The 26,941-nt window shown below is 42.6% G+C and overlaps 1 protein-coding gene across 5 annotated transcripts in view; it reads left to right on the top strand.

Annotated features, from left to right (window-relative positions):
* Positions 1–26,941, top strand: part of TANC1 (tetratricopeptide repeat, ankyrin repeat and coiled-coil containing 1) — a 251,326-nt gene that overhangs the window by 75,057 nt on the left and 149,328 nt on the right. For 4 of the 5 annotated variants that reach the window (XM_056533507.1, XM_056533509.1, XM_056533506.1 and 1 more), the window contains exons 2-3: positions 2,115–2,181; positions 25,498–25,686. In XM_056533507.1, the coding sequence (XP_056389482.1) occupies positions 2,127–2,181; positions 25,498–25,686 (244 nt within the window). In that variant the 5' untranslated portion in view covers positions 2,115–2,126. Of the gene's footprint in view, positions 1–2,114; positions 2,182–15,735; positions 15,755–25,497; positions 25,687–26,941 lie in introns of those variants that run through there. The other variant, XM_056533511.1, reaches the window with a different exon arrangement.

The raw sequence follows: 26,941 nt of genomic DNA on the forward strand, positions 1-26,941 counted from the left end.
GCGAGCCCCGCACCTGCCTTCTCCCGTGTAAAGTGGCGGTACGGCGACCCGAGTAAACTGATATACATAAACTTGTAATAAATGTTCACACTACATCCACGAGCGAGCGAAGTAAAACTCCCGAACTTGAACGGGCATGTTACCATTGTGTAAATTGTGAAGAATGCGGTAAGACTATGGTGTCCTCGCATGGGAGCAAAAAAAAGCTTGAATAGTCCTTGAAATCCATTGTACCCATTGGTACCTGATTGGTCACTGTGTGGCATAAATAATACGGGACCACGCAGCAATTTTTGCATTGGCATTGGCGCTTTGTTTGGTTAATCGAATCAATTTGGTTAATTTGGTCTTCAGAACCATTTGACCCCAGAATTTTTTTTTACTTTTTTTTATTTTTTTTTATATATATATTCCTTTTATTTTTATTTATTTTTTTTACTTTTTTTTATTCCTTTTTTAGTTGTGTCCAAGATAGAGATTCACCAGTATCCCCAGATACATTTTACTGTGTCCTCTCCGTATCCTTTATATCCCTCTAGCAATGACTTGGCTGCTAATAAAAATATTAACCAGACATGTTGACTTCCCCATGCGGTTTTAATATAATTCTTCTCGTTCCCCTATAGCTTTGGTGCTTTGCAAAAAAAAAATTCAAAGACTTCAAAGTGTCCGGGTTTAGCTTTCATACTCTGATAGCATGTGGTATGCAGATTAATATTTTTTTTAGAAGCGGCACCCTTCCCCGTAAAAAAAAAAGAAAAAAAATGGAGTAATGTCTACGAGAGTATTAGAAACAACAAGGAAGTGCATGAAGGGGGTTCTAAGGATAGACAGTATGTAATCTACCAGTGTCTAGCTGGATTTGCTCCATTGGGAAGCTGTATAGAAAAAGAAAACAAGACCCGCTCACTGTATTCCATTGGAATCCTTTGATAAATATTTGGCATCGGTATGATATAGTGTGGGGGCTTGTCAGAAAGTTAGGTTGTTACATGTTGAAGTTTGAGGTCTGACACCATATGCATAAAAGTTTCTCTTATGGACATAGTCATCCCGTGGCACCCTACTATAGATCCTTAGGGACTCTGTGTTCAATCGTTTGGTGCCCTACTGGGTGCCGTAAGGTGCCCTACTGGGTGCCATATATAAGAAGCTATTGCTTTTCTAATATGACATAGAATGGAGCATGCTTCCATTTTTTTCTTTGATGAAGAGAAGGGACATAGAGGGACAGTAAGACCCCGGGGGTGCCTCTTTATTTACCCTATTATGGCTCCATATAGCACAGACCTGGAATAAATCCACAGTAATGAATAAGAGACGAAGATAATGCACTCACCGCTGGTCACGATGCGAAAATTCAAGCTTTATTCCGACAGACTGCAATAGCTTCAGTAGACAGGACAGGTACACAGAGAGCCTGGATGGAACAGGTGAGGCGGGGCATGATGGAGGGGCGGCAACTAGTTTCGCGCTCTGAGGCGCTTCCTCTGGCCCGTATGGGCCAGAGGAAGCGCCTCAGAGCGCGAAACTAGTTGCATGAGGCGCTCTGAGGAGCTTCCTCTGGCCCGTTGCATGAGGCACTCTGAGGCGCTTCCTCTGGCCCGTACGTGCCAGAGGAAGCACCTCAGAGCGCGAAACTAGTTGCCAAAGCGTGAAACTAGTTGTTGAACTAGTTGTGGATTTCCTTAATACGAGCACCACCGTCTTTCATACACTTCATATCAGGACTGATACACGTTATACGCTACCATTTATCCAGCGCTATACTCTCATCCACATTGCTTTGGCAGTGCCAGAGACTTTGCTTCTACTGTCTTGTTGCATGAAAAGACCTGTAATAAAGCTGTGCGCATGAGGCCTAAATCAAATGTTATGAGGCAGTGACTCCTCCTCATAGCGTGAGACTGCCGGGCCACTAATGATAGTATCTGTACGGTTGTCTCCATAAAGTTTAGTCGGCCTAGGATTTTTACAATCTGTCCATATCGTTGGCCAACCATATTTTACACCAGTCCCAGCAGTAAATGATTGATTCTTGCCGCATATAATTGTCGTTTACCAGAAACTGTCTCTTATGTATTAATGTTTGGTTTTATTTTATTTTTTTACAGGACTCTGAGAAAATGTTAAAAGCTGTTTTAAAGAAGAGCCGAGAGAGTGTGAAGAACAAGAATCAAGGTTGGTGAAGTTGCTTACGATTTGACCGGTTTTAGGGTAAATTCTTGTATTCTTTGTGCGAATTCTGGAGCATCTGCTTTTCTTCTATAACTCTGCATTGTGTCGTCCCTCCTAGAAATGTTTGAATAAATTGACAGCTGGGTGTTAACAGTTGTGAGCGTGTCCATACACTGTCTGACGCTAGCCAATCAGTGCTGATTGACGAGAGGGAAAAGTAACGCCCACTTGTCAGTTTATTTAGAAATTTCCATGAGTAGCGACAGGTTAAAGGGATACTCCGCTGCTCAGCATTTGGAACAAACACTGGAGCCTGCGCCAGGAGCTCATGATGTCATAGTCCCACCCCCTCATGTTGTCATTCCCCACCCCCTCAATGCAAGTCTATGGGAGGGGGCGTGACGGCCGTCACGCCCCCTCCCATAGACTTGCATTGAGGGGGCAGGGTGTGACATCATGAGGGGGCGGGGCTATGACATAACGAGCTCCAGCGTTCGGAACAGTTTGTTCCAAAGGCTGAGCACCGGAGTATCCCTTTAATGGCACAACATAAAGTTATGGAATAAATTGGTGAAATAGTTTTTGCAGTAGTCTGTATCTCTCATGGAATGTCCGGCAGACCTTCAGGAGTAAAAAAAAACGAAACAAAAAAAATAAAAAAAACAACCTTCAGCAGGTACAAATGCTGGCCCATAATGCAGTCTCTGTTTCACCAATGGCATCATTACTTTCCCAGAAAGTGACATTGTGGATACTATTTTGACACAATTTTGGCTGTTTGGCACTAGTTTGGGGGTACTGTGGCTGGTTGGCACTAGCTTATGGGGCCTTCTGGCTGGTCTTCACTAGTTTGTTGAGCACTGGCAGAATGGCACTAGTTTAGGACCACTTATTTGGAGTGCACTTCTGGCTGGTTGGCAGTAGTTTGAGTAGCACTGTTGGTTTGGGCTAATTTGGCTAACACTGTGACTGACTGGTTGCCACTAGTTTTGAGGGGTGCTGTGGCTGGTCGATACTAGTTTAGGGGGCACTGTGGCTTTTTGGCAATAGTTTGATGAGTACTGTGGTTAGTCGGTGCTAGTTTGGTCAGCACTACAGTTGTTGGCCCTAGTTTGAGGAGGAGCACTGTGACTGTCGGTGCTGTTGTTTGTTCAAGGGCATTAGGTTGGGGTTATGACCTTTATTTTAAGAGGCAGGACATTTTTTTGTTCACCGTACTCAGCTCCATAAAGTAATTTTCCCAAACCGAGGCAATCACTTTATCAGATCACTGTAAGTTACTATACCCCCCATTCACACACCCCTTTTATCTATTGTAGTGATAAGAATTTGATTGTCTACTCTCTGATCTTGTTTTCCAGACTAAACAGTCAGGACTCCCACTTGCGCATAACTAGCGTATCTGTGATTTTGTGTTGTAAATGTATTTTCCTTTTGGAGCCTTTTTCATGCCGAAAAAATAAATCATTACCAATGGGTTCACTTTCATTCTTTGACTCCCTGCCCTCAACCCAACACATAAATAGCCACATCTGCCTGTCATGTTTAATCGTTTCGGGGCGTATTTTATCAGACAATTTTTTTTCTTTTCATGTACAGTTACTGTAAGGCTCCTTTCACACTTTGAGTATTCATCCGTTATTACTTTTACTTATACATTTAGAAACTACCCCTTGTTATAACCTGGTATACAGATTACAAAATGTATAAACTTTTTTATTTTTGTTTGTTTATTTTTTAAACCTCAAAACTTCCCAATAATCATGACATGTAAAGATTCAACACCGAAACATCTAGTGCTTCACATGCAGCTGTTTAGTCTGTTTTTAGCTGTTCTTATTACACTTTTTTCTATTTATTCAGCCATTTTGATGGCTCAGAAAATGTCCCAAAACACTGTGTGTGAACATAGTCTGAGATAACGCATGAACAAGGCATGATGACTTGACCTTGATCTAGGACTGTGTCCTATGGAGTCTACATATGTTTATTTCTTAAAGAGAACCTGTCATGATCTTTTTAAATTTTACAATCCTCCCAGTTCACTGCCCCCATCATGATAAACCACCCCCTGCCTTTATTATTTTTTCCTGCTTTGATATTGCTCTGTATTTTCTGCTCAGTCTCAGTCAGGTTCACAGACTGGGAAGGGGCGTTCCCCATCTGAAGCCATATAGGGGAGAACTTCCTCCCTCACTCTGCTACACACAGCCTAGAGCAGTTCAGTGTGAGATGAGCTATGATTGGCTAAGTCTGCACCCCCCCCCCACCCTTTCATCACTCCAGACTGCATTTCCTGATTTTGGACTTCTGCCAGGCCAGCAAGTATCCAAAGTCTGCAAGAGAATGTGCTCTGGACAAGTAGGGAGACAACTGGAGGCAGCTTTTTTAAACAAAAATGAAACATAGAAAACTTATTTTTTTTAAACAAAGTACATAAGAAAGATTTTTGGAGTGCAATAGCAAAAAATTTTTTAATGAGCGTGCCCATTTAATATCAACTCTGGTGTCTCATGTTTGTATTTTTATACGTGACTGCCAATTACTGCACACTTCATATCAGTGGTCTCAAACTGTGGCCCTCCAGATGTTGCAAAACGTCAACTCCCAGCATGCCTGGACAGCCAATGGCTATCCGGGCATGCTGGGAGTTGAAGTTTTGCAGCATCTGATATAAAGTGTGCAGTCATTGACGGTCGTTTCTGTGATGGACTTCTCAAGGCTGTCAATGTATATTTGTCAGCCGCATCCTTGACGGGAAAATCATTAGACGTAACACCGTGAAGCCTTCTCCATGACCCAGTGTTTCCCAACCAGGGTGCCGATGGCTGTCCAGGCATGCTGGGAGTTGTAGTTTTGCAACATCTGGAGGCACACTTGTTGGGAACCACTGCCATGACCACACCAGCCGGAGATGTTCACATCTGTAATCTTTTCCTTTTCAACAGCTCAGACCAAATACTCAGGTGCGGCCTCCGATACTGACAGTTGCCTAGGGCCACCTGAGCACCAGGGTAATTGCTTCATTTTGGGACCACTTAGTTGAAATGTTAAACTTCCTTTGAAGAAACTCCATTTTGTGTATCTTGTTGCCCATTTAGAACCTCAGAACTTTGTCGTATCCCTTGGCCCACCAAGTAAGATGAAGGCTGAATATGGCTGGAGGCCATGAAGAGTAATGCTCAAAGCGCTGCCGGTGATTATACCATAGAACGGCCTGGTGTTAATATGCGAACGCCACGTTATAAACATGCACTAAAATAGACTCGCAATTCACTTTAATACTTTGCTTCATCTTTATAAGAGAATTCCATCCACACCAAATGCTTAATATCTTCATATGATAGCCTTATGATTACATTATATTCTTACTTCTCATAGTTATATTCTCCACAACTTGTTGGCAGACATAGGCAGCTTTATGACAGCATCCAGCTATAGAAGCCTGCAAATGGAGCAAACACATGGATTTACGCCATTCCATAAAATATGAATTTTATTGATTATATTGTATTCACAAGAGCCCTGTAATACTGTGCAGCTGCCTGCTGGTTAGTGGGACTAAATTATAGTATATTATGGAATATATATAGGTCTCTTCACCGATTTTGCCATTACAATAAAACCACTGACAGGTAAGGTGGATAACCATGATCTTGTGTCAGTGGAGCCTGTCAAGCGGTGGTATATATAGAACGGTAAGTTCTAGAACTTGGCAAGCTTAGGGATCTGGCCAACTTGGACAAGGGACAAGTTGTGATGACTAATCAACTGGGTGGGAACATCTGGAAAATGGCAGGTCTTGTGGGGTGATCCCTTATGCAGAGGTAAGTACCTACCAAAGTTGTCCAAGGAAGGACAAGGCAATTGGGTCCCAAGGTGCCCAAGTCTTATTGATGCACATGAATTGCTAGCCTATGTGATCCAATACCACAGAAAAGCTACTGTAGAGCAAATTGCCTCCTGCAAGACACTATTCCACTCTGAAAATCAGCTTAGCTTTGTCTTGTGTCTGCAAGACATGAATATAAGCCTTTCTGAAAGGAGATATGTCATGCCCAAAAATGTATCTCCTATCCCCTCCATATATCTCTATGGGAGAGTTATTCAGCTATCTTCGGCTTTCCCATAGAAATATATGGAAGGGGCATGTCCGACACCACTTCGTGCGGGGGTTGAGACGCCAGGAGTCAGACGCCCCGCAATCTAAAACTCATCCCCTATCCTGTACATAGGGGATACGTTTTTGGGCATGATAAATCTCCTTTAGGAGATCCGCAGATGACCCGACCCTAAATTTTATGCCACCAGCTAAATGCTAAAAGCCAATGCTCCGGCCCCGTGATCGACAGTAATCAGACCTGGTGTGAGGTGAGATTTCCAAACCCATGCAAAAATCGAACCGCAGAGCCCAAGGTCGCACGCTCCGGGGACTGATTTTATCGGGGAGCGGCGGGACCCCTGCGATCAGGCATCTTATCCCCTATCCTTTTGGATAGGGGATAAGATGTCTAAGCGCCGGAGTACCCCTTTAAAGAGACACACAAGGAAAGAAATATACTGTTATAAGTTGTGCAATACCTAAAGGGGCAGTGCTTGACATTTGTGATGTCCATTTTACCTCTGCACCCTCCATGGGGCATCCTACAGGTTTCTGGAATGTTTCTTTAAATTCACCCTCAGGATTAGGAATACGTTCTGGGGTTTCCATGAGTCTGACAATCCTAAGGAGACCCGGCTTTATGAGCGGAGTGGAGACCTTTTCCTCCGGCCCCTGCAATCTTGACTAAGACTCTGTCCTTTAATGGGAACAAAAAATGACGGAGCCAAAACAGAACTTCCTTTGTTTAACGAGATGAACGTCTCCAGTGTTTCTGGTTTTGCTGTGTGATGTTCTGCCCAGTTCTGCGGCTGTTATCAACTACGACACGACAATTATATTTCAGGCTTCTACAGATGCGAAACAATTGTGCCACACAAGTGATGTTAATATTACGGTTGGCATCAAAGATGTCCCCTGGGGATATGTGTATTGCTCCTGTTTGATGAGCTGTTTGCTCTCTCCTTTTTGTTGTGTACATCACGTTACCTTTTGGCTTTCCAGCTGTTTTTGTACTGCATGTCCCAGCATGCGCTGCAGCCATGAATCCCCATAATAACGTGCTGCAGCAGATATTCCATTAGCGTCTAAGTATAATGTCATACTGTGGAGAGATATTTACATAAAGCTTGTGTAATAATCCTTGTAATATATCATAGGTGATGAAAATCACATTGGCATAGAGGCACAGCAGGCCTATTTAGTGCTGCTCATAACTTGCTCACCGCCCCCGGGTGATCTGATCTAATGAATGAGCCGTATGATTAATGGAACCCAGGTCTTCTGAGCTGTTGGCTTTATAAGTGAACGCGTAATGGCGTCACGCACTAAATAATTTACCTATGGAGCATGACAGGGCCCCCTTGACCCCTTGTAATCATTGTGGACTTGTAAAATGTTAATACAGGAAATGTAAGAAGCTTCAACATATGACATGTCGCTCTGCTGAGTATGTGGGGAGGGAAGTTTTCGGAAAGTTTTCATTCTAGAACACTGGGACCGCTTGGTGTCTAAACAGGTCAATGAATTTAGGAAACGCGAGGGTCTGTATAAGAAAATTGGGGGAGATTTATTAAAACCTGTGAAAAGGAAAAGTTGCTGAGTTGCCCATAGCAACCAATCAGATCGCTTCTTTAATTTTTCAGAGGCTTTTTTAAAAATGAAAGAAGTGATCTGATTGGTTGCTATAGGCAACTGGGTAACTTTCCTCTGGACAGTTTTTGATAAATCTCCCCCATTAAGCCTAGAACACTCCATAGTACATAATGGCCCTCATTTACTAAGAAAATCGGGTTGTAAGTCTATGTTGCTTTCTTACCCGACTGCTTTTTTCCCCTGGTATTTATTATTATGTCGCATCCTGTTTGTCGCACGTGGGTTTTGTAGGTTTTGGTTTCCAACTCCTCTGAGCTGTCGGGAAAAAATCCACAACAATTCAACAAATTCAGGTTGGAAACCTTAATAAATACGTGGGAAAGCTCAGAAATGTCGGGTTACGCCCCTTTTTCGGGTTTGGGAGAATCCACATCGGGTCCGTCGGGAAAAAATGTTGCATAGTGTTGCAGACTGGCGCACGATCTCTGCGACATGGCGCAGACAAAGATGCGCCAAAAAAACCCGACAAAAGAGGTCGGGTTTAGAATAGTAAATGAGGGCCAATGTTTTTTGACTGTAAAAGTACTTGGTTAATAATTTACTAATTTTGTTAGAGAGGAGGGTTTCCATACTTGATGCCAGTGAATTTTTTTTTTATCTATTATGCCCGGGCTGCCATAATAAAAATAATGGATTTTAACTTCTCTTCCACCGCTCCCCTTGTGCAGCCAATATCAGTGTCCCAGCCTTGGGTCTCGGTCGTCTTCTTGCTTTTGGTGCCCGATAATTTACATTGTGGCTTAGAAAATCGACGGACTTAGCGTTTTCCAGCCTCAGCCGGTTACAGGCTGCGTGGCAGTGTCATGTAATTGGCCTGGCCTTTGTCCTAATACACAGGCCTGTTACATCACACTACCCCTCATCCTCAAGGAAACCGGGGCCGGAGGATGGGATGGCGATATCGGCAGCACCGGGGAATGGTGGAACCTTTGTTAAAGGGGTATTCTGGGTTTATACCTATTATCCACTATCCAAAGGATAAGATGTATGATCGCACGGGTCCGGCAGCTGGGGACCCCCACGATCTATGTGTAGCCCCTGGCATTCTGTGCTGGGCGCTGCCTCCGAGATGTGATGTCACGTCCCTGTCTCTGAGGCAGCGTCCTGTACAGAATGCCAGGGGCTGCACCGAGATCTTTATTCTGGCAGCCCAAGCATAATGGGCGAAAAAAATAAAAAAAACTCACTGGGGTTCTCCTTTTAACATATAACTACTGTGTAAGAATACAGGCTATTGTCAGGGGTCACTGAAGCACCTCTATATCCTTGATTTGAATATGACGTGAACCAAATTTAGAAAATTGGCGATGCACCGCAAAACGTATCTACCTGAAAGCGATTTCTAAAAGTTGGTGTAGTCTGATCTTACAGGCATACTCCATTCCATCTGTCTTATTTCTTGCTAATGTTCAGTTGGTAGGGAGTTTGACTGCAGGATCAGGATATGTAGTTTAATTATGTGTAGTCTGTAACCATGGAGACGCATAGATCTTTATAGGAGCTGTAAACACACAATGGTGGGATATTTTTTATCTAGACTATTTAAAATGTTTCTTTATTTTTATTTATTTAAATATAGAAGATTGAATGTATATACTCTTAAGACAGACCGAAAAAGGAGTGCGACCTGGGAGAAGGGGGCGTGTTTAGGAAAAATAATTGAGATACTTAACGTATCAAATCTTTATAAGGGTACGTTCACACAGGCTTACTTACTTACTTTCAAACTTGCAGCGTGTTTCACGCTGTGAGTTTGAAAAGGACGGGCTCTCTGCGACAAATTTTCTGCAGCAGAATCTCTGCTGCGGAAAATCCATTGCAGACCCCATTGAAGTTAATAGGGTCTGTGGCGGATTTTCAGCAGCGGAGATTCTGCTGTCAAAAATCTGCTGCGGAGAGCCCGTCCTTTTCAAACTCACAGCGGGAAACACGCTGCAAGTTTGAAAGGGAATATGTCTGAGAGTGTACCCTCAAAGTGATTTAAAAAAATCAGTATGGGGTTGTCACACTCCATTGTAATGTCCCCCTAATATACAGTCTGCAGGAGGATGACCGTATCAGACTACACAGTGTAGTCTGTTACCATGGAGACTCATACCGTGTTTCTCCGAAAATAAGACCGGGTCTTATATTAATTTTAGTCACCAAAAACACACTATGGCTTATTTTCAGGGTAGGGCTTATTTATTTACATGTTATGGGCGCAGCTCTGCCCCCCCAACATCCCCCCCCCCCCCCCGCCGGTTTATCAGCCAAGCGCTGCTCCCCACATCGGGGGACTAATCGTATGCCACCCGCGAGCCCATGTTCCCATCCCTAGGACCGCAGCAAGAACAGCGGAGGGACCATGTGGCCGGATCCTTAGCAACGAGGTAACGGAGGACGAAGGTAAGTTAAAGTTTGTCTTTTAATATTTGCAGCCTGGGCATTGCCTAGGTCAGTGGTCTTCAACCTGCGGACCTCCAGATGTTGCAAAACTACAACTCCCAGAATGCCCGGACAGCCAACGGCTGTCCGGGCATTCTGGGAGTTGTAGTTTTGCAACATCTGGAGGTCCGCAGGTTGAAGATCACTGGCCTAGGTCTTATTTTCAGGGTAGGGCTTATATTGCAGCCTACAGCTAGGGCTTATTTTTAGGGTGTATTTTCGGGGAAACCGGGTATGTTTTTATAGGAGCTGTATACACAAACCTGTAGAATGTTTCTAATCTAGACTATTTAAGTTGCTGCTTTTTTTTTATTTTTATTGTAGATAAATAGAAGCAAGTGCACATCCCCTTTAAGACAGACACATACCTTTTTGATAGTTTTTTTTGCAATTATTCAAATACATATAGATGAAAGGAATCATTTAGTTTAGTTTCCACATTAATTTATTATGTTTTTCCGTGTTGCTGTTTCTAAAAAGGAATGCAGCGGAGCATGAATGAAATGTAAAAAGACTTCGGACACATCTGCATTACAGACCCCAATGGAATGAACTGGTATTGATCATATGTAATACAAGGTTTTTGTTCCCTTTAAAGTCTAATCCAGCTCTTCTCCATTCTGGCAGCAGGCTTAAATTACACGTCTTGCATGTTTTTATGCCCCCTTTTTTTATTGGGACTAGCAGGAGGTCAGCTGGTTCATTACAGCATTCCTGGCCCTTTTTATGGATTCTTGCTTGTCCGGGCCTCCGACAACCAACAGGTCTATGGGTCACTTGCTGGTGATTTCCTCAAGGATTTATTAAGAAAAGCATTTATTACACAGATCCGCAGAGCCGTCCTATGAGTGGGAGAACCTTTACTGGAGTAGGTCTCTACGCTCTATCATCTGCTGGTTTTTAAATGCAGTCTTTTTTTATACAGCTGTGTTATGTATAGATCCATTGGTCTTTATAAGAGCTATGTGTGCTAAGCAGGCCGTCATAATCGCATGGTCCCCCGCCACTGTTGGACGCACAACAGGATGGCTTTCAGGATGCCGTTAACCGACCCAGTGTGGGCATAGATGGCGCTTTCGTGACTACTTTAACCCCTTAACGACGCCGGACGTAAATGTATGTCCTGGTGATCTGGTACTTGACGCACCAGGACGTGCATTTACGTCCTATACATAACCGCGTCATGCGCGGCAGGTCCCGGCATCTGATGGCAGCCAGGGACCTGCCGGTAATGGTGGACATCCTCCATTAACCCTTCAGATGCCGTGATCAATACAGATCAGGGCATCTGCAGCATTGCGGACACTTAAATGGATGATTGGTTCGCCCGCAGTGCTGCCGAGGTGATCCGATCATCCAGCATGGCAGCCGGAGGTCCCCTCACCGGCCTCCGCTGCCTTATACGGGTCTTCTGCTCTGGTCTGCGATCGAGCAGACAAGAGCAGAAGATAGCCGATAATTCTGATCAGTGCTATGTCCTATGCATAGCACTGAACAGTATTAGAAATTGAATGATTGCTATAAATTGTCCCTTGTGGGGACTATTAAAATGTTAAAAAAAAAAAAAGTGAAAAAAAATTAGAAAAACCACCTCCCCCCAATAAAAACATACATTTTCTAATTTTCCCTATTTCACGTCCAAAAAGTGTAAAAAAATAGAAAATATTATATACATATTTGGTATTGCCGCGTGCGTAAATATCCCAACTATTAAAATAAAATTTTAATGATACCGTACGGTGAACGGCGTGAACGTAAAAAAAAAAAAAAAAAGTCCAAAATAGCAGATTTTTTACATTTTATTCCAAAAAAAAGTATTAAAAAAGTATTAAGCTTTATATAAGCAAATATGGTTTCGATGAAAAGTACAGATCACGGCGCAAAATATGAGCCCTCATACCGCCACTTATACGGAAAAATGAAAAAGTTATAGGTCTTCAAAATAGGGGGATTTTAAACGTACTAATTTGGTTAAACAGTTTGCGATTTTTTTTAAAAGTGCAACAGTAATAGAAAAGTATGTTATCATGGGTATAATTTTAATCGTATTGACCCAAAGAATAAAGAACACATGTCATTTTTACCGTAAATTGTACGTCATGAAAACGAAACTTTGCAAAATTGCGGTTTTCTTTTTAATTTCCCCACACAAATAGTATTTTTTGGTTGCGCCATACATTTTTTGGTAAAGTGAGTGATGGCATTACAACGGACAACTGGTCGCGCAAAAAACAAGCCCTCATACTAGTCTGTGGATGAAAATATGAAAGAGTTAAGATTTTTTTTAAGGCGAGGAGGAAAAAACAAAAACATAAAAATAAAATTCTTAAAGGGGTACTCCGGCGCTAAGACATCTTATCCCCTATCCAAAGGATAGGGGATAAGATGCCTGATCGCGAGGGTCCCGCCGCTGGGGACCCCGTGATCTTCCACGCCGCACCCCGTTAGCATCAGCCCCCGGAGCGTGCTAGCAATCACAGGGACTGAGCATAGTGACATCACGCCTGCGCCCCGTGTGACGTCACGCTCCGCCCCTCAATGCAAGCCTACGGGAGGGGGCGTGATAGCTGTCACGCCCCCTCCCATAGGCTTGCATTGAGGGGCGGAGCGTGACGTCACACAGGGGCGCAGGCATGACGTCACACGCCTCCCGCCCTGTGATCGCCCGTAATTAGACCCGGAGCGAACACGCTCCGGGAACTAATTACAAAAGGGGTGCCGCGTGAAAGATCAGGTCCCCAGCGGCGGGACTCCCGAGGTCAGGCATCTTATCCCCTATCTTTTGTATAGGGGATAAGATGTCTAAGCACCGGAGTACCCCTTTAATGGAGGGGGGGTGTCGACAAGCAGCGATCAGACCCCCACGATCAGACATCTTATCCCCTATCCTTTGGATAAATTGCAGCCTTCTGGACAAGTTTTAAAAAAATAATTAAATCCCCTACTAAACTAATTAATCTGTCTAGAAATATCTATTTATGGAACAGTCTACCTCAGGAACTGGTCACAGCAGGAACAATTAACAGCTTTAAAACAGTGTTAGATACATTCCTGGAACAAAATAACATTAATGCTTATGCAGAATTATAAAACTACATCCCTTATCCCCTTACACCCTTCACTTCAATTCCCTGGTTGGACTTGATGGACGTATGGCTTTTTTCAACCATACTAACTATGTAACTATGTAACTATGAAAAAATTCTGACTTTTTATTACACAATGAATAACATTTTTGTTGATTTATAGTTATATCCTTGAAATAATCCTCTTATCTTGTCCGCCTCTGTTTTTACCATCTGAAATCTTATCTATGTATATTAAAATAAAAATGTCAAATATTCCAGCAATGTCCTGTGGGGATTCAGTGCTGGGAATACCTGTGTGGTGTCCCGGTACCGTATTGCATACCGTACCTAGTGTGGTGGTCCCCAAAGTCAGAGTAACTACGCCCAGGTAGGGTCCCCCAGGTGGGACAACCCCTAGTCGCCTCTTCTCTACTCCAATTCTATAGTGTTAATATATGTATATATTTAGTAATAATGTATATTTAATATAATGTATAGTACTTACCGTGTTTAGCATCGCAGGACCTTCGGTCATGTGACCATGTTAATAACCTCTATGGTATGTTGGAGGACCTTTGGAGGTCCTTGGGTCACGTGTTACCCATAAACCTTTGTGATGGTGATTGACACAAGCATTGGACCAATTAGCTCTAGTCCAGCCCCTGCCCATATAAGGGAGCTGTAGCCAATTATCGCTCTCTTGGGTTGCTTCTCTCGTGGATGCCGGACTGGCAGGACGGATCTGCGCAACTTGCAAAGACACGCTAGGCCTGAAAACCTACCGGCCTCAGCGGAACTTAAACCGTGAGTTCTAAACTAGCCCCGCTAAAGCTAGCTTGACTACTGGACCGCAACTAAATCCCCTAAATCCAGTGGAACAGCGCATATTATCCTTCCCAACCTGTCCCAACCTTTGTCAATCTCCAAAGAAAGCTGTTTCAGAAAACTCTCCGGTTGTGTGGACATTCTATTATTATATACCTCCCTATCGCTCTTGGGAAGGGTGGCGGTAGGATAAGCATTGCAGAGGAGCCCTCACCCTGGTGTCACGAATAGCAAGGGTTAACAAGCACCCTTTAGTCACCGCACAGCTACACTCCCCATACCCTACTCCCCCAGGCTATCACACCTGTATATCCTAGAGCAGTGGTCTGCAACCTGCGTACCTCCAGATGTTGCAAAACTACAACTCACAGCATGCCTGGACAGCCGTTGGCTGTCTGGGCATGCTGGGAGTTGTAGTTTTGCAACATCTGGAGGTCCGCAGGTTGAAGACCACTGTCCTAGTGCTTTATATCCTGATATATACATACACACACACACATATATACATATACATATTTTACGATGATTATCTTATGTCCATTTAAATTTTCCTTTATTGAAAATTATTGAATTCTTAATATGGACATGTTTATTTCTTTTAGTAAGTGTCAACTTTTGTTGTATTTCATGTAGAAATGTTTAAAGTGTACCTGTCACTTTCTAAAACTTATGACATGTTGTAGAGACAGGTAAAGTTTTGGTTGGTATGGGTCTGTGTGTTCAGACCCCGACCAAATGTTAAAATGAAGAGGAAGGGAACCATGGCTGACCAAGGCAATTCCATAGCCTTACATTGTAAGTTTATCTCCCTTAGCGTGCTCTTCTTCCAGCTAGTTCTAGCTGTTGGCGTTACGCGTGCTGCGTTATCCTGTATAGGTTATGCATAAATAAGAAGAAAAAAACCTTCTTGAAAATAGCCTTTTGAGCCTCGGATTGTATAGGCCTTTCTCCTGCCCATTTTTCATAGTGAAGGAATGAAAAGGACAATGGCGTGCCAGACAACGATTGTCGCTATTGAGGTTGTCGAGCAAACTTCAGGCCTCCTATGTAAAGGTTAATGTATAAGATGAGCGGTGAAAGTTCCATGTCTATGTGTGGTGTTTTCCTTTGCAAACAAGACTGCGAGATATATGGGACGAGTATGTAAAGTCACTGTAAGTAAAATGTGGCGTCCCTTTTGAGAAGGAAGTTGACAGCCGGGTGTCTCTACAAGTTCATCAGCCTCCTGAGCACACATCGAATGCTCCTCCATTCACTACACACAGGGGGAATGCGGATGCCATTGTACTTGCATGGGGTCTGAAAATATTGACTCTGTTGCCAGAGATGTTTGCGAGCTTCGTTACTCAGGAGATCTTTTTTTTTTTTTTTTCCTGCCATAACTGAGGAATGGAGCATAGATAAAGTATCTGGAGATAGCGGAGCGGATGTAGTGCGCAGATAGGAACCGGCCGAGCTGAAACGTCCCAGAGACTGGAGGCACGCCAGTGGAATTTGTGAGGTAGCCGCAAAGTGCAACCAGTCTGTCAATGTGAAAAACCTAATGGAGGGCCGACTAGAAGAGCGCAAAAGATATTGGCAGAGATTTATCAAAACCTGTTCAGCGGAAAAGTTGACCATAGCAACCAATCCGCTCGCTTCTTTCATTTTGCAGAGGCCTTGTTAAAAATGAAAGAAGCGAGCTGATTGGTTGCTATGGGTAACCGGGCAACTTTCCCTCTGGACATGTTTTGATAAATCTTCCCCATAGACATGTGCTGCAGGGAATGGCGGCTTCTCTATCAATTGCCACACATGATTATTTGCTATAGTAACCTGATTGATGACAGGTTGTAATTCCTTCTTGGGCTTCTTTCACACTACCATCATGTTCCTGCATTTTGACAGCCGATTTTCTGCTGAAAGAGGTAATGAAAAAATAGACAATATAACTGAACATAACGGATGCTGACAGATGACCAATGTCCGTTATTTTAACAGGCATTCTGTCAAAATAACGACCATATTCATCCGTTATAGTCCGTTATTTTATCTCCGTTATTTTATTTCCATATTCCGAGCTTGCGCTGTACAAATAGCGGATCATAACAGACGTTAAAATAACGCCCACTAACGGATGTCAATTGTGAACATCCGTCACCCATAGACTTCAATGTTAAAATTTTAACATCCTTTATTCCACCGTTATTTTTGACAGGACAAAAATGAGTGCATGCACCGCCTTTTGCTTTTGTGCCGTTAAAAATAACGGATGTTAGTGAGAACGGGACGTAACTGGTGCTGCTGGATGTTTAAAAAAATCCCATTTACATGAATGGGATTTTTTTTACGAGCGTTTTTCTGATGTGAATTTATGACTGGAGTTTTTACAGGTGCCTAATGGAAGTGTGAAAGGGGCCTTACTGGGACATAGTTAAGGGCCCTTAGGTCTCCTAGTCTAGGACTATATCCATCTTTTCCAGGCACCCAAGTACTTTGATAATAGAACCTGATGGCTCGGACGTTGATTGCTCTAGTCTGTACAAATTAGTTCCGTTATCAAAGTGCTTTGGGTATTTAGAAAAGATAGGTACTAGGAGACCTAAGGCTAAGTTCACACAGCTGTTATGCTCTGTCCCGTTCAGGGTCCATTTCTTTCTTTCTTCTTTTTTTTTTTTTTATGTGCCGAATGGACCCTAAACAAGTCGGAGCACAACTGACACCACCAGGTCTCGACGGATTCCATTGACTTGAATGGGGTCCATCAGGTGTCTGGTATTTAAGGGGAGTTGAGCAGAGAAAAAAGACAGAATATGTAGTATTTGTTTTCTCCACTCAACTCCCGTCCTTCTAATGGAATGCGATTTTTTTTATTGGAACACGGAACACAGCGGCCATGTGAATGTGGCCTAAGACTGTCACCCTGGCCTTTTCCAAGCACCTGGAGCACTTTGAACACTGAACCAATTATAATTCATAAGCCAGAATATGTTTATTGCAAAACTATAGGCCTGTATATAAATTGATCCCTCTACTCCATGTAACAACTGACCTGTTAATATAGGCTATAGAGAGAGAGTAGACCAGTGTTTCACAACCAGGGTGCCTCCAGCTACAACTCTCAGCATGCCTGGACAGCCAAATCAACAGCTGGAGGCACCCTGGTTGGGAAACACTGGAGTAAACATACTGCTAACACGAAGGTTACATCGGTTCGAGCTCCGTTTGAGTCTGATCATGTGAAAAACAAGGGGTCTGGACAGTCCATTTCACATCTGACACCAATGGGTCCCATTGACTTTAAATTAGGTTCTTCGTGTTTCCATTTGGTGTCCGATGTTTATCAGAGTCGAGCGAAGAATGAACTGGACCTGCAGTATTTTTTTATTCACTCAGCTCCCGTCCTCTGAACTGACCCAGCAAACGGCGACACCGAAAGGAACTAAGTCTTAGTGCGCCCCCTAGTAGTATGATCATGCCATTTATACATCATTGCTCCGAAAAGCGTTTGGTCAGAATTTTTTAAGGGTTTTAATATGTAACATTGATCAACAGATAAGAAGCGCTCTCCATTCTTTATTAGACATGATTTACCTTGTCCTCTGAATGATACCGCCGAGTCAGAACCTCTGTAAAGCATCAATAGATCACTGTGACATCTTGTCACCACCGGGCATGTGCCCAATGACCCAGCCACCCACCAGAATCATTATGCTAAAGGAAAAGTCATCTCGGACAAGGGGGAGAGTATGAACAAGATGAAAACAGCATAGCCTTTGTGGGCGGACATAGACGTAATGGAACAATTGCTGTAAGCCAAGACAGATAAAATAGAAGAGCCATCAGCCCATTATGCACTCGGCAAGAACCAGAAGAACATGGCAAAAACACTTAGCATTTAAAGGTATTTTTTGGAGGGGAATTTTTTTTCAAATCAACTGGTGCTAGAAAGTTAAACAGATTTGTAAGTTACTTCTATTTAAAAATCTTAATCCTTCCAGTACTTATCAGCTGCTGTATGCTCCAGAGGAAGTTGTGTAGTTCTTTCCAGTCAGATACAGTGCTCTCTGCTGAAACCTCTGTTTGGATCAGGGACTTTCCAGAGCAGGAGAGGTTTGCCTAAGTTTTTATGGCCATGCCAGGACCCCATCAATCAGCAAAAGATGGCCTGTTCTGAGGATAGGCCATCAATCATATTAGCGGGTGCTGAGTGATAAGACTGCTACATTTCTGGTGTACTCCATTCCTCTTCAGTGTTAATTTCAGATGGTTTAATTGGGTTTTGCTTTTGCTAAGTACACAACAGCATGTGGAGCCAGATCAGGACCCCAGTGACTGATTCTTTTTGGACCTGAGGAAGGCGCATATGAGTGCTGAAATGCGTCATCCATTTTTGTACATTTAGAATAAACATACAAGTCCTGTGCAATTGTGGCGGTACAAGAATCCATGTGTTCTGAAACAGAAGCGCTCGACCAAGGCTCCTTTTTTTTCCTTTTGCTTATGCTTTTTAAGTACTACATTGGATTCCCCTTTTCTGGATTTTCGACCATTGTATTTTTTATTTTTCTTCACTTTCTAGTAACAATTAGTGAATTTCCCAGTTGCGGTTGGTGCTACATTACTTGTAGAGCTCCATGGAGTGGCTATAATTAATTTTTGGAAGGTAACCATTCAGATTGTAATGCCTTTTCCAGTCTGTACGTACAATGCAATGCTGTGAGCTTTATGGCCACAATAATGTAATGAGGTGGGAACCTTGTCGTTGCTCGGTGGTGTGAGTATCTGGGGTGTTTCCTTAGGCCCTGAACCCTTCAATTATTTCATTTGATCAAAGGGCTGAAGGAGTCAATGATTTATCTTTAAGATCCTGCCTGCATAACCAACCCCACTGTATATAATGTCGCCTGTGGAGGTTTTTATTATTGCCCTCCACCATGCGGCACAAAGGGGGAACATATATTAAACCAGTGAGGACAGGCCAAAGGATTGCAGTGGGAATGTCTTTGTGAAGCCAAATCAAACACAAGGTTAATGCGGAGAAGGTCTTTACATTAAGTGCTATTCATTTCCACATTTTCTACTCGTGTCCTGTAAATCTTTCACCGCTTCTTCCAAGTTCAGAGGAAAGGCTTCTCTTTCAATGTGTTCCCATGAATCCCGGGCTGAATTAGTCTTCCTATACAAATACATTTCCGATTTCCCACTTGCTTCCCTTTCTCCCCTTTTATTTTCTTCCTCTTAGTCGCGGGTCTTATGTTCCCCTCCGCGCTTGTTTTACTGTCCTTTTGGGATGTTAACTATGATTTTACGAGATTCCTTTTCATGGCCAAAAGTTGCCCTATTCTAAATGTGTCCTAGTTATACTGTGTGTTGGAACTGCAAAGGGGTACTCCGGTGGAAAACATTTTATTTTATTTTTTTTAAATCAACTAGTGCCAGAAAGGTAAACAGATTTATAAATTACCGTATTTTTCGCCGTATAAGACGCACTTTTTCTTCCCCAAAACTGGGGGGAAAAAGTCGGTGCGTCTTATACGGCGAATACACACCTATCGCGGCGGTCCCTGTGGCCATCAACGGCCGGGACCCGCGGCTAATATAGGACATCACCGATCGCTGTGATGCCCTGTATTAACCCTTCGGACGCGGCGATCAAAGCTGACCGCCGCGTCTGAAGGGAAAATGACACTAACCCGGCTGTTCAGTCGGGCTGTTCGGGACCGCCGCGATTTCACCGTGACGGTCCCGAACAGCCCGACTGAATAGCCGGGTTAGTGCTTACAGGACACCGGGAGGGACCTTACCTGCCTCCTCGGTGTCTTCTCCGTTCAGGGATCCCCTGTATGGCCGGCGCTCTCCTTCCTCGTCATCACGTCGTCGCGTACGTGCGTCGGCGTGCGTAACGACATGATGGCGGCAACGGAGAGCGAGGATACCCGGCCGGCAGCAGAGACGTTCCGGAGCGACCGGGACACGGCGACAGCGATGGAGCGACATCCAGGGCAGCGGTGACGGGTCCGGAGGGGAGGGGACACGTGAGTATTACCTCCTATGCAGTGGTCTTCAATCTGCGGACCTCCAGATGTTGCAAAACTACAACTCCCAGCATGCCCGGACAGCCAACGGCTGTCCGGGCATGCTGGGAGTTGTAGTTTTGCAACATCTGCTGCTAAAAAGTACTGGAAGGATTAAGATTTTTTTAATAGAAGTAATTTACAAATCTGTTTTAACTTTCTGGCACCAGTTCATTTAAAAAAAAAAAAGTTTTCCACCGGAGTCCCCCTTTAAAGATGTTTTAACCTTTTTCTGTAGGTTTATGAAACATCTTAAAGTTAAGACTATCAGCACTTCATACTTGGTATACAGTATTCTGGGTAGACTTCAAGTGGGTTTTATGACAAGACAGGAAACAGTGCCACTTTTGTTCTTAAGTTTTATCTGGTATTGCAGTTTAGTGTCATTTTCTGAGTTGTAATAGCATTCACGGCCCATGCATAAAACTTTCAACATTTCTGGATCCCTCTTCCTTATCTTGTACAACCCCTTTAACCCTTTCCCGTCCTATGACAAATATTTACATCATAGGGCCGTTAAGGAGATATGGAGCAGGATCCTGACTCCATCCTGCTCCATATTAGGCAGCCCTTAGCTGTTTTCTGTCGCCAGAGGCCGCTGCTTATAGCTGGCATGTGGCCAGCTGGATCGCCATTGCTGGCTATTAACCCTTTAGATAAGTAAAGTCAAAGTTGACATCTAAATGGGCTTTAGAATATTCATGCTGGTGTGGTGGTCATCAATAGTATGACGATATTCATGGTATGGAGATTTGTTGCCACTGTAAGCAGAAGGTGTCCAGCTCCCAAATGAAAACATAAAACTTATACTTTCAATAGTCCATATTAAAAGCGCTCAAAGAAAACACCCAATGTGAGTATAAAAATACCATACGCCGACGCGTTTCGGACCATAAGTTCCTTAATCATGGGAATGTTAGAAAATGTATGCAGACCTTATATATCCTAAGCTCCTAACACATGCTGGGACCTCCCATTCACTGTCTGGAAGTCAGTCTGTCCTCACTTCCTGGGAGGGACCAGAGCAGCCAAGGGAAAATTAACCCATTAGTGCCAGGAAACATAACACACATCTGTTTCTCTTAATGATAAATATAAGCAATTTTGGTAATAAGCATAAGTACATGAACAAACTGGGCAAAAACAAAACCAATAGTATAAAGCAGATATCTAGCTTACAACTCTTGCTATTAACAGTAATTGAACAGTAATAGCAAGAGTTGTAAGCTAGATATCTGCTTTATACTATTGGTTTTGTTTTTGCCCAGTTTATTCATGTACTTATGCGTTTTTTATACAGACTATTAAAAGTAAGAGATTTTTATTTGGGAGCTGGACACCTTCCACTTACCTGTGTGCATCTACTACCGAGGAAACTGCTCTGCTTCTATCCCTGCTTCCAAATTCTACGGATGGTTGCTCAGAAATTGGCCTTTTCTCAAGCGTAGAGCTGGCAATACAATTGTTTTTCTTTGCCTTTGTTCACTGTATACCTTAGCTGGGGCTTCAGTCGCTGCCGTGGCTTTTGTATCGGTAGAGCCTGTCTGTGGCAGGCTCTACCAATGGAGAGCAGATGTGATTTATCAATGCAGGATATATTTCCTGAATGAGCCATTTAGAGATGGTTCATACAAGTTCAATTGGGTGTTACCATCTGGGGACGTTTCCCTGCCGAGTCTAGTTTCTCAGTGTAGGGACACACCCACCCAGCTAGTTATACCCATTTGACAATTTAGTCACATTTCTAGTAAGAATAACAGGAATGGCACAACTTACCCCTATAAGATTTATTTTATGACGGATACAAGTATTTGGTTAAACAGCAAAATTACATATATCCTCTTTAGTTTATACTGAAAATTACAGTGATTTAGCGTTTCAAGACAGTGTCATGCCAGAATGAATTCGTAGACTTCATGTCGTAGACCTCGTGCTAACAAATAAATAAAAATAAAAAAAATAAAATAAAAAAAAAATATATATAATCCAATAAAAAAGGTATCACAAGATATTGCAACATTTTTTGATTTGCATCTGCATCACTGGACTAATACGGCTACTCAAATTTACTATATATATATATATATATATATATATATATATATATATATATATAGGAATATGCAAATCAGCTCATTACATCACCTTCTCAGGCGATGTTCCCTGGTATCAGCTTAGCTCCAGTTGGTCTAAGGCGAGGGGCAAGAACCCCGAAACAGCTGTCTGCAGATGGGTGCTCTTTCCTTCTGGAGAGAGAGTTCTGGCTTGGCATTAATCCCGATAAGCTTTTTATATTCTGGAGCTAAGCTGATACCAGGGAACATCGCCTGAGAAGGTGATGTAATGAGCTGATTTGCATATTCCCCTACCCAGAATGTCGTCGGAGTGCTTAGTGGCCCTTGAAAGCTCTGTCACACCAGGAGTGGTGAACTCGCCCTGAGTTAAATACTCATCCCGTATATATATATATATATATATATATATATATATATATATATATATATAGACAGAAGAAGCGGCTGCAGCACACCGGAGTATCCAGGATACAAAAAAGTGATTTATTCCAGCTAAAAATAAGACGTTTCTGTGGTCTCAGAGAGTGCTGCTTCCCCTTTTTTTCTATACATATATACATATATATATATATATATATATATATATATATATATATATATGAAGAAGAAAAGCGGATTGCCGCTTTTCTTCTTTGTATTTAAGTGGCCTTGGACCAAGGCTGTTCTGGACTGCTGGCACCCTCATCACCTACTTTGGTTGTGCCGCCGTTTCTTTTGGTTCCTTGCTAGCATTATAAGAAAACTTTTATAAGTGGAAATTCTGCAGGTCTAGAGCAAGGTTTTGTACAGACTCCTTAGGGACGCCAGACACTGAGTTACCTGCGTATAAGAAGTCAACAGTAAAGTAATGCACTCGCCTGATCAATAGAACTACTATAGATAGGCTGGGAAATGAGTGTAAGCTTTCTTTGGATTCTCTGGTTTCAGTAGGTGGGTAAAAAGATCAATTCTTCCAAGGCCAAACCACTCACCGGCAAAGATGTTTCAAAGTGATACCTGTAGTGATGGTAGATCAGATCTGCTATCGTTATGTACATAATTGTAGACTGTGTGGTGCCGAGCTTGGGGACCAAGAGGATCATGACGAAGGGATCCAAAGAACACCAAAGGGTATAAGAAGTCAATGGAACTCCCAAAGCATGGTCTACTGCTGTGGTGTCCAACACTGCGGCTCTCCAGCTGTTGCAAAACTAGCCGTTGGCTGTCCGGGCCTGCTGAGAGTTGTAGTTTTGCAAACAGTTGGAGGAACGTAGTTTGGACACCCTTAGTCAACTGAAAATTCACCAAAAAGACGTAATGTAGTCACTACATGACTATGTTTGATCCAATTCAACATATTCACCCATTTGTATATCGGCTTTTGTTTTGCCATTGAATATCAGTGATGTAGAGAAGTTTTCTGATGTGAACCTAGCCCTACAGATTTTCTCTTAGAAACAGTGTTTTTAATGTAAGATTATATATAGTGAAGTATGGAGGCACCATACAGTGTAGATAACAATGATGTGTATAAAGACAAAGTCACGTCCTCCTTTTGGTTTCATTGCAAAATAATTGGAAGCTTTTAATTTGCATCTCAAGATAGTTGTCAGATGAGACTTTTATATAGTATATATGACTTCTATATATTTTGCTGTTCCTTCACCCTCAATAATTATTCTGACAATTGACTTTAAAGGGGTTATCCACGAAAAAACTTTTTTTTTTTTAATATATATATCAACTGGCTCCAGAAAGTTAAACAGATTTGTAAATGACTTCTATTAAAAAAAAAATCTTAATCCTTTCAGTACTTATGAGCTTCTGAAGTTAAGGTTGTTCTTTGATGACACGTGTCTCAGGAACCACCCAGTTTCGAAGGTTTGCTATGGGGATTTGCTTCTAAACTGGGCTGTTCCCGAGACACGTGTCATCAGAGAGCACTTAGACAGAAAAGAACAACCTTAACTTCAGAAGCTCATAAGTACTGAAAGGATTAAGACTTTTTGATAGAAGTAATTTACAAATCTGTTTAACTTTCTGGAGCCAGTTGAGATATATATATATATATATATATATATATATATAAAAAGTTTTTTCCTGGATAACCCCTTTAACGGGTTTACCATCATTGAGCCCAGTGTTCAACAACCTGTGGCTCTGCTGTTGCAAAACTACAACTTCAAGCATGCCCTGATATTCACAAAATTTTGACAATTTAAAGCGTACTTGTCATTTCTAGTGACTTTTCAGGATAATCTGCCCTGTGTGTTTACATGTGGAGCAGCACGATTTCTGGCCGTTATATAACTTGAATATGGTACTTTTCAGCAGATTTCTGCTCTGCAGGCTTCATTTATAATTTGCAGTTCTCCCAGAGCTAGAGGGGCTGAGCCCCCTCCTCTCCCTTCCATAGACTGGTGTAGTTTGTCTTGCTGACACAGGACAAAGCTGATTTTTAGACGTATAGGCAGCAGGGTTGGGTGGTTCTTATATTCTCTTGTACTATGCAAAGTTTGTTCAAATGACACATTGCCTATTTAACATTCTACTTTAACTTATTAAAGAGGTACTCCGGTGGAAAACATTATTTTTTTTTTTTTTAAATCAACTGGTGCCAGAAAGTTATACAGATTTGTAAATTACTTCTATTTAAAAAAAATATTAATCCTCCCAGTACTTACCGGCTGCTGTACGCCCCCCCCCACAGGAAGTTCTTTTATTTTTTAATTTCTTTTCTGTCAGACAGAGGTTCAGCAGAGAGCACTGTGGGCAATGTCAGGAACTGTCCAAAGCAGGAGCCAATACCCTTGGGCAAAAACCTATCTTTGTCTGGACAGTCCCTGATACAAACAGGTGTCAGTAGAGAGCACTGTGGTAAGACAGAAAAGAACTACACAACTTCCTCTGGAGCATACAGCAGCTGATAAGTACTGAAAGGATTAAAACATTTTTATATAGGTGTCATTTACAAATCTGTTTAACTTTCTAGCACCAGTTGATTTAAATACAATTGTTTTCCACCGTAGTACCCCTTTAAGTGTATTATTATTATTATTATTATTACTATTTTTTATTTTTTTTTTATTTAAGCAATTAGTAGTTAATTTAAGTGTTTTTTGTCTTTCCTTTAGCTGAAGAAAGCACACAACATATCTTATTCACCGGTAATAATGTGGATTATCCAATCGTCAGTCCGGGCATCCAGGATGACCTCTACAAAATGGGCTTCACCAAGGGAGTCTCTGTCTCTTTACCATCATCTCCTCTGCTGCCCCGCCAGTCATACTCCATGCAACAAAGAGCCCCCAAGAAATCACCAGGTAGGAATAAGACGACCGTTTACGTTTATTTATTAAAGATATTCGTATCAAGCATATGTTTGGCTGCCACAAAGATGAAGGCTCGACATCAGCACCGAGTAGCTTAGTTCTGAGCAAAATTACAGCATTACTGCACCTCCTGGGTAACATGGTTTCCCTATAAAAGAAAAAAAAAAAAAAGTTGCAGGGGATCTTGATAAAATAGTGAAACTTAGTGTTTAGTCCCCCCAATACAGAAATGTTACATTAACCTATGTGGTGCAGCAATACTTCCATGTTAATAGCAGAATAGACCTATCCCAGAATTCAATGGGTTTAGATACAACATGTTATAAGTCACATGATCTCCAGGGGGCGTGGCTATGCGGCAGTTATTGGGTGGATAGCAGGGTGGAAGGGATTTACAGAAACAATGCTATGCACCCACCCACTGCAACATAGCCACACACCCCCTGTAGATCATGTGACTTATGACATATTGTCTCTGGCCACATGGAATGCTGGGAAAGGATAGAGACAGCAGAAATATACAGTGATCCCTCAACTTACAATGGCCTCAACATACAATAGTTTTGACATACAATGGTCTTTTCTGGACCATTGTAAGTTGAAACCAGACTCAACATACAATGCCATGGACAGTCCAGATCTGTGAAACGCGTCAATGGCCGGAAGATCTGACCAATCAGAATGGGCAATTTACCGGTAAAACACCTGTATTACTGAAGTGTATGCACTGACTGGTAGCGCCCCTACAGTACAGGGAGGTATTACATGTTCTGTACTACTCTTTACCTGTATTACTGAAGTGTATGCACTGACTGGTGTCTGGTAGCACCCCCTACAGTACTGGGAGGTATTACATGTTCTGTACTCTTTACCTGTATTACTGAAGTGTATGCACTGACTGGTGTCTGGTAGCTCCCCCTACAGTACAGGGAGGTACTACAGGTTCTGTATACTTTACCTGTACCAGGGTTTACTGCTCCTTTAGACACCAGGTGAGGGCGGCTCCATGTTACTTTTTTAGGACACTGTGTGTACTGTACAGGACCCTGAAGAAGCTCCTGTCCTCTACATAGACCAGTGTTTCCTAAGCAGGGTGCCCCCAGCTGTTGCAAAACTACAACTCCGGGCATGCTGGGAGTTGTAGTTTTGCAACAGCTGGAGGCTTCCTGCTTGGGAAACACTGACATAGACAGTGATTACAGCTCCCAGCAGATCTTTCTTACTTTTTTCCTATTTTTGGATGACA

Source organism: Hyla sarda, chromosome 8 (assembly GCF_029499605.1).
Source record: "Hyla sarda isolate aHylSar1 chromosome 8, aHylSar1.hap1, whole genome shotgun sequence".
In the NCBI taxonomy this organism is placed as follows: domain Eukaryota; kingdom Metazoa; phylum Chordata; class Amphibia; order Anura; family Hylidae; genus Hyla; species Hyla sarda.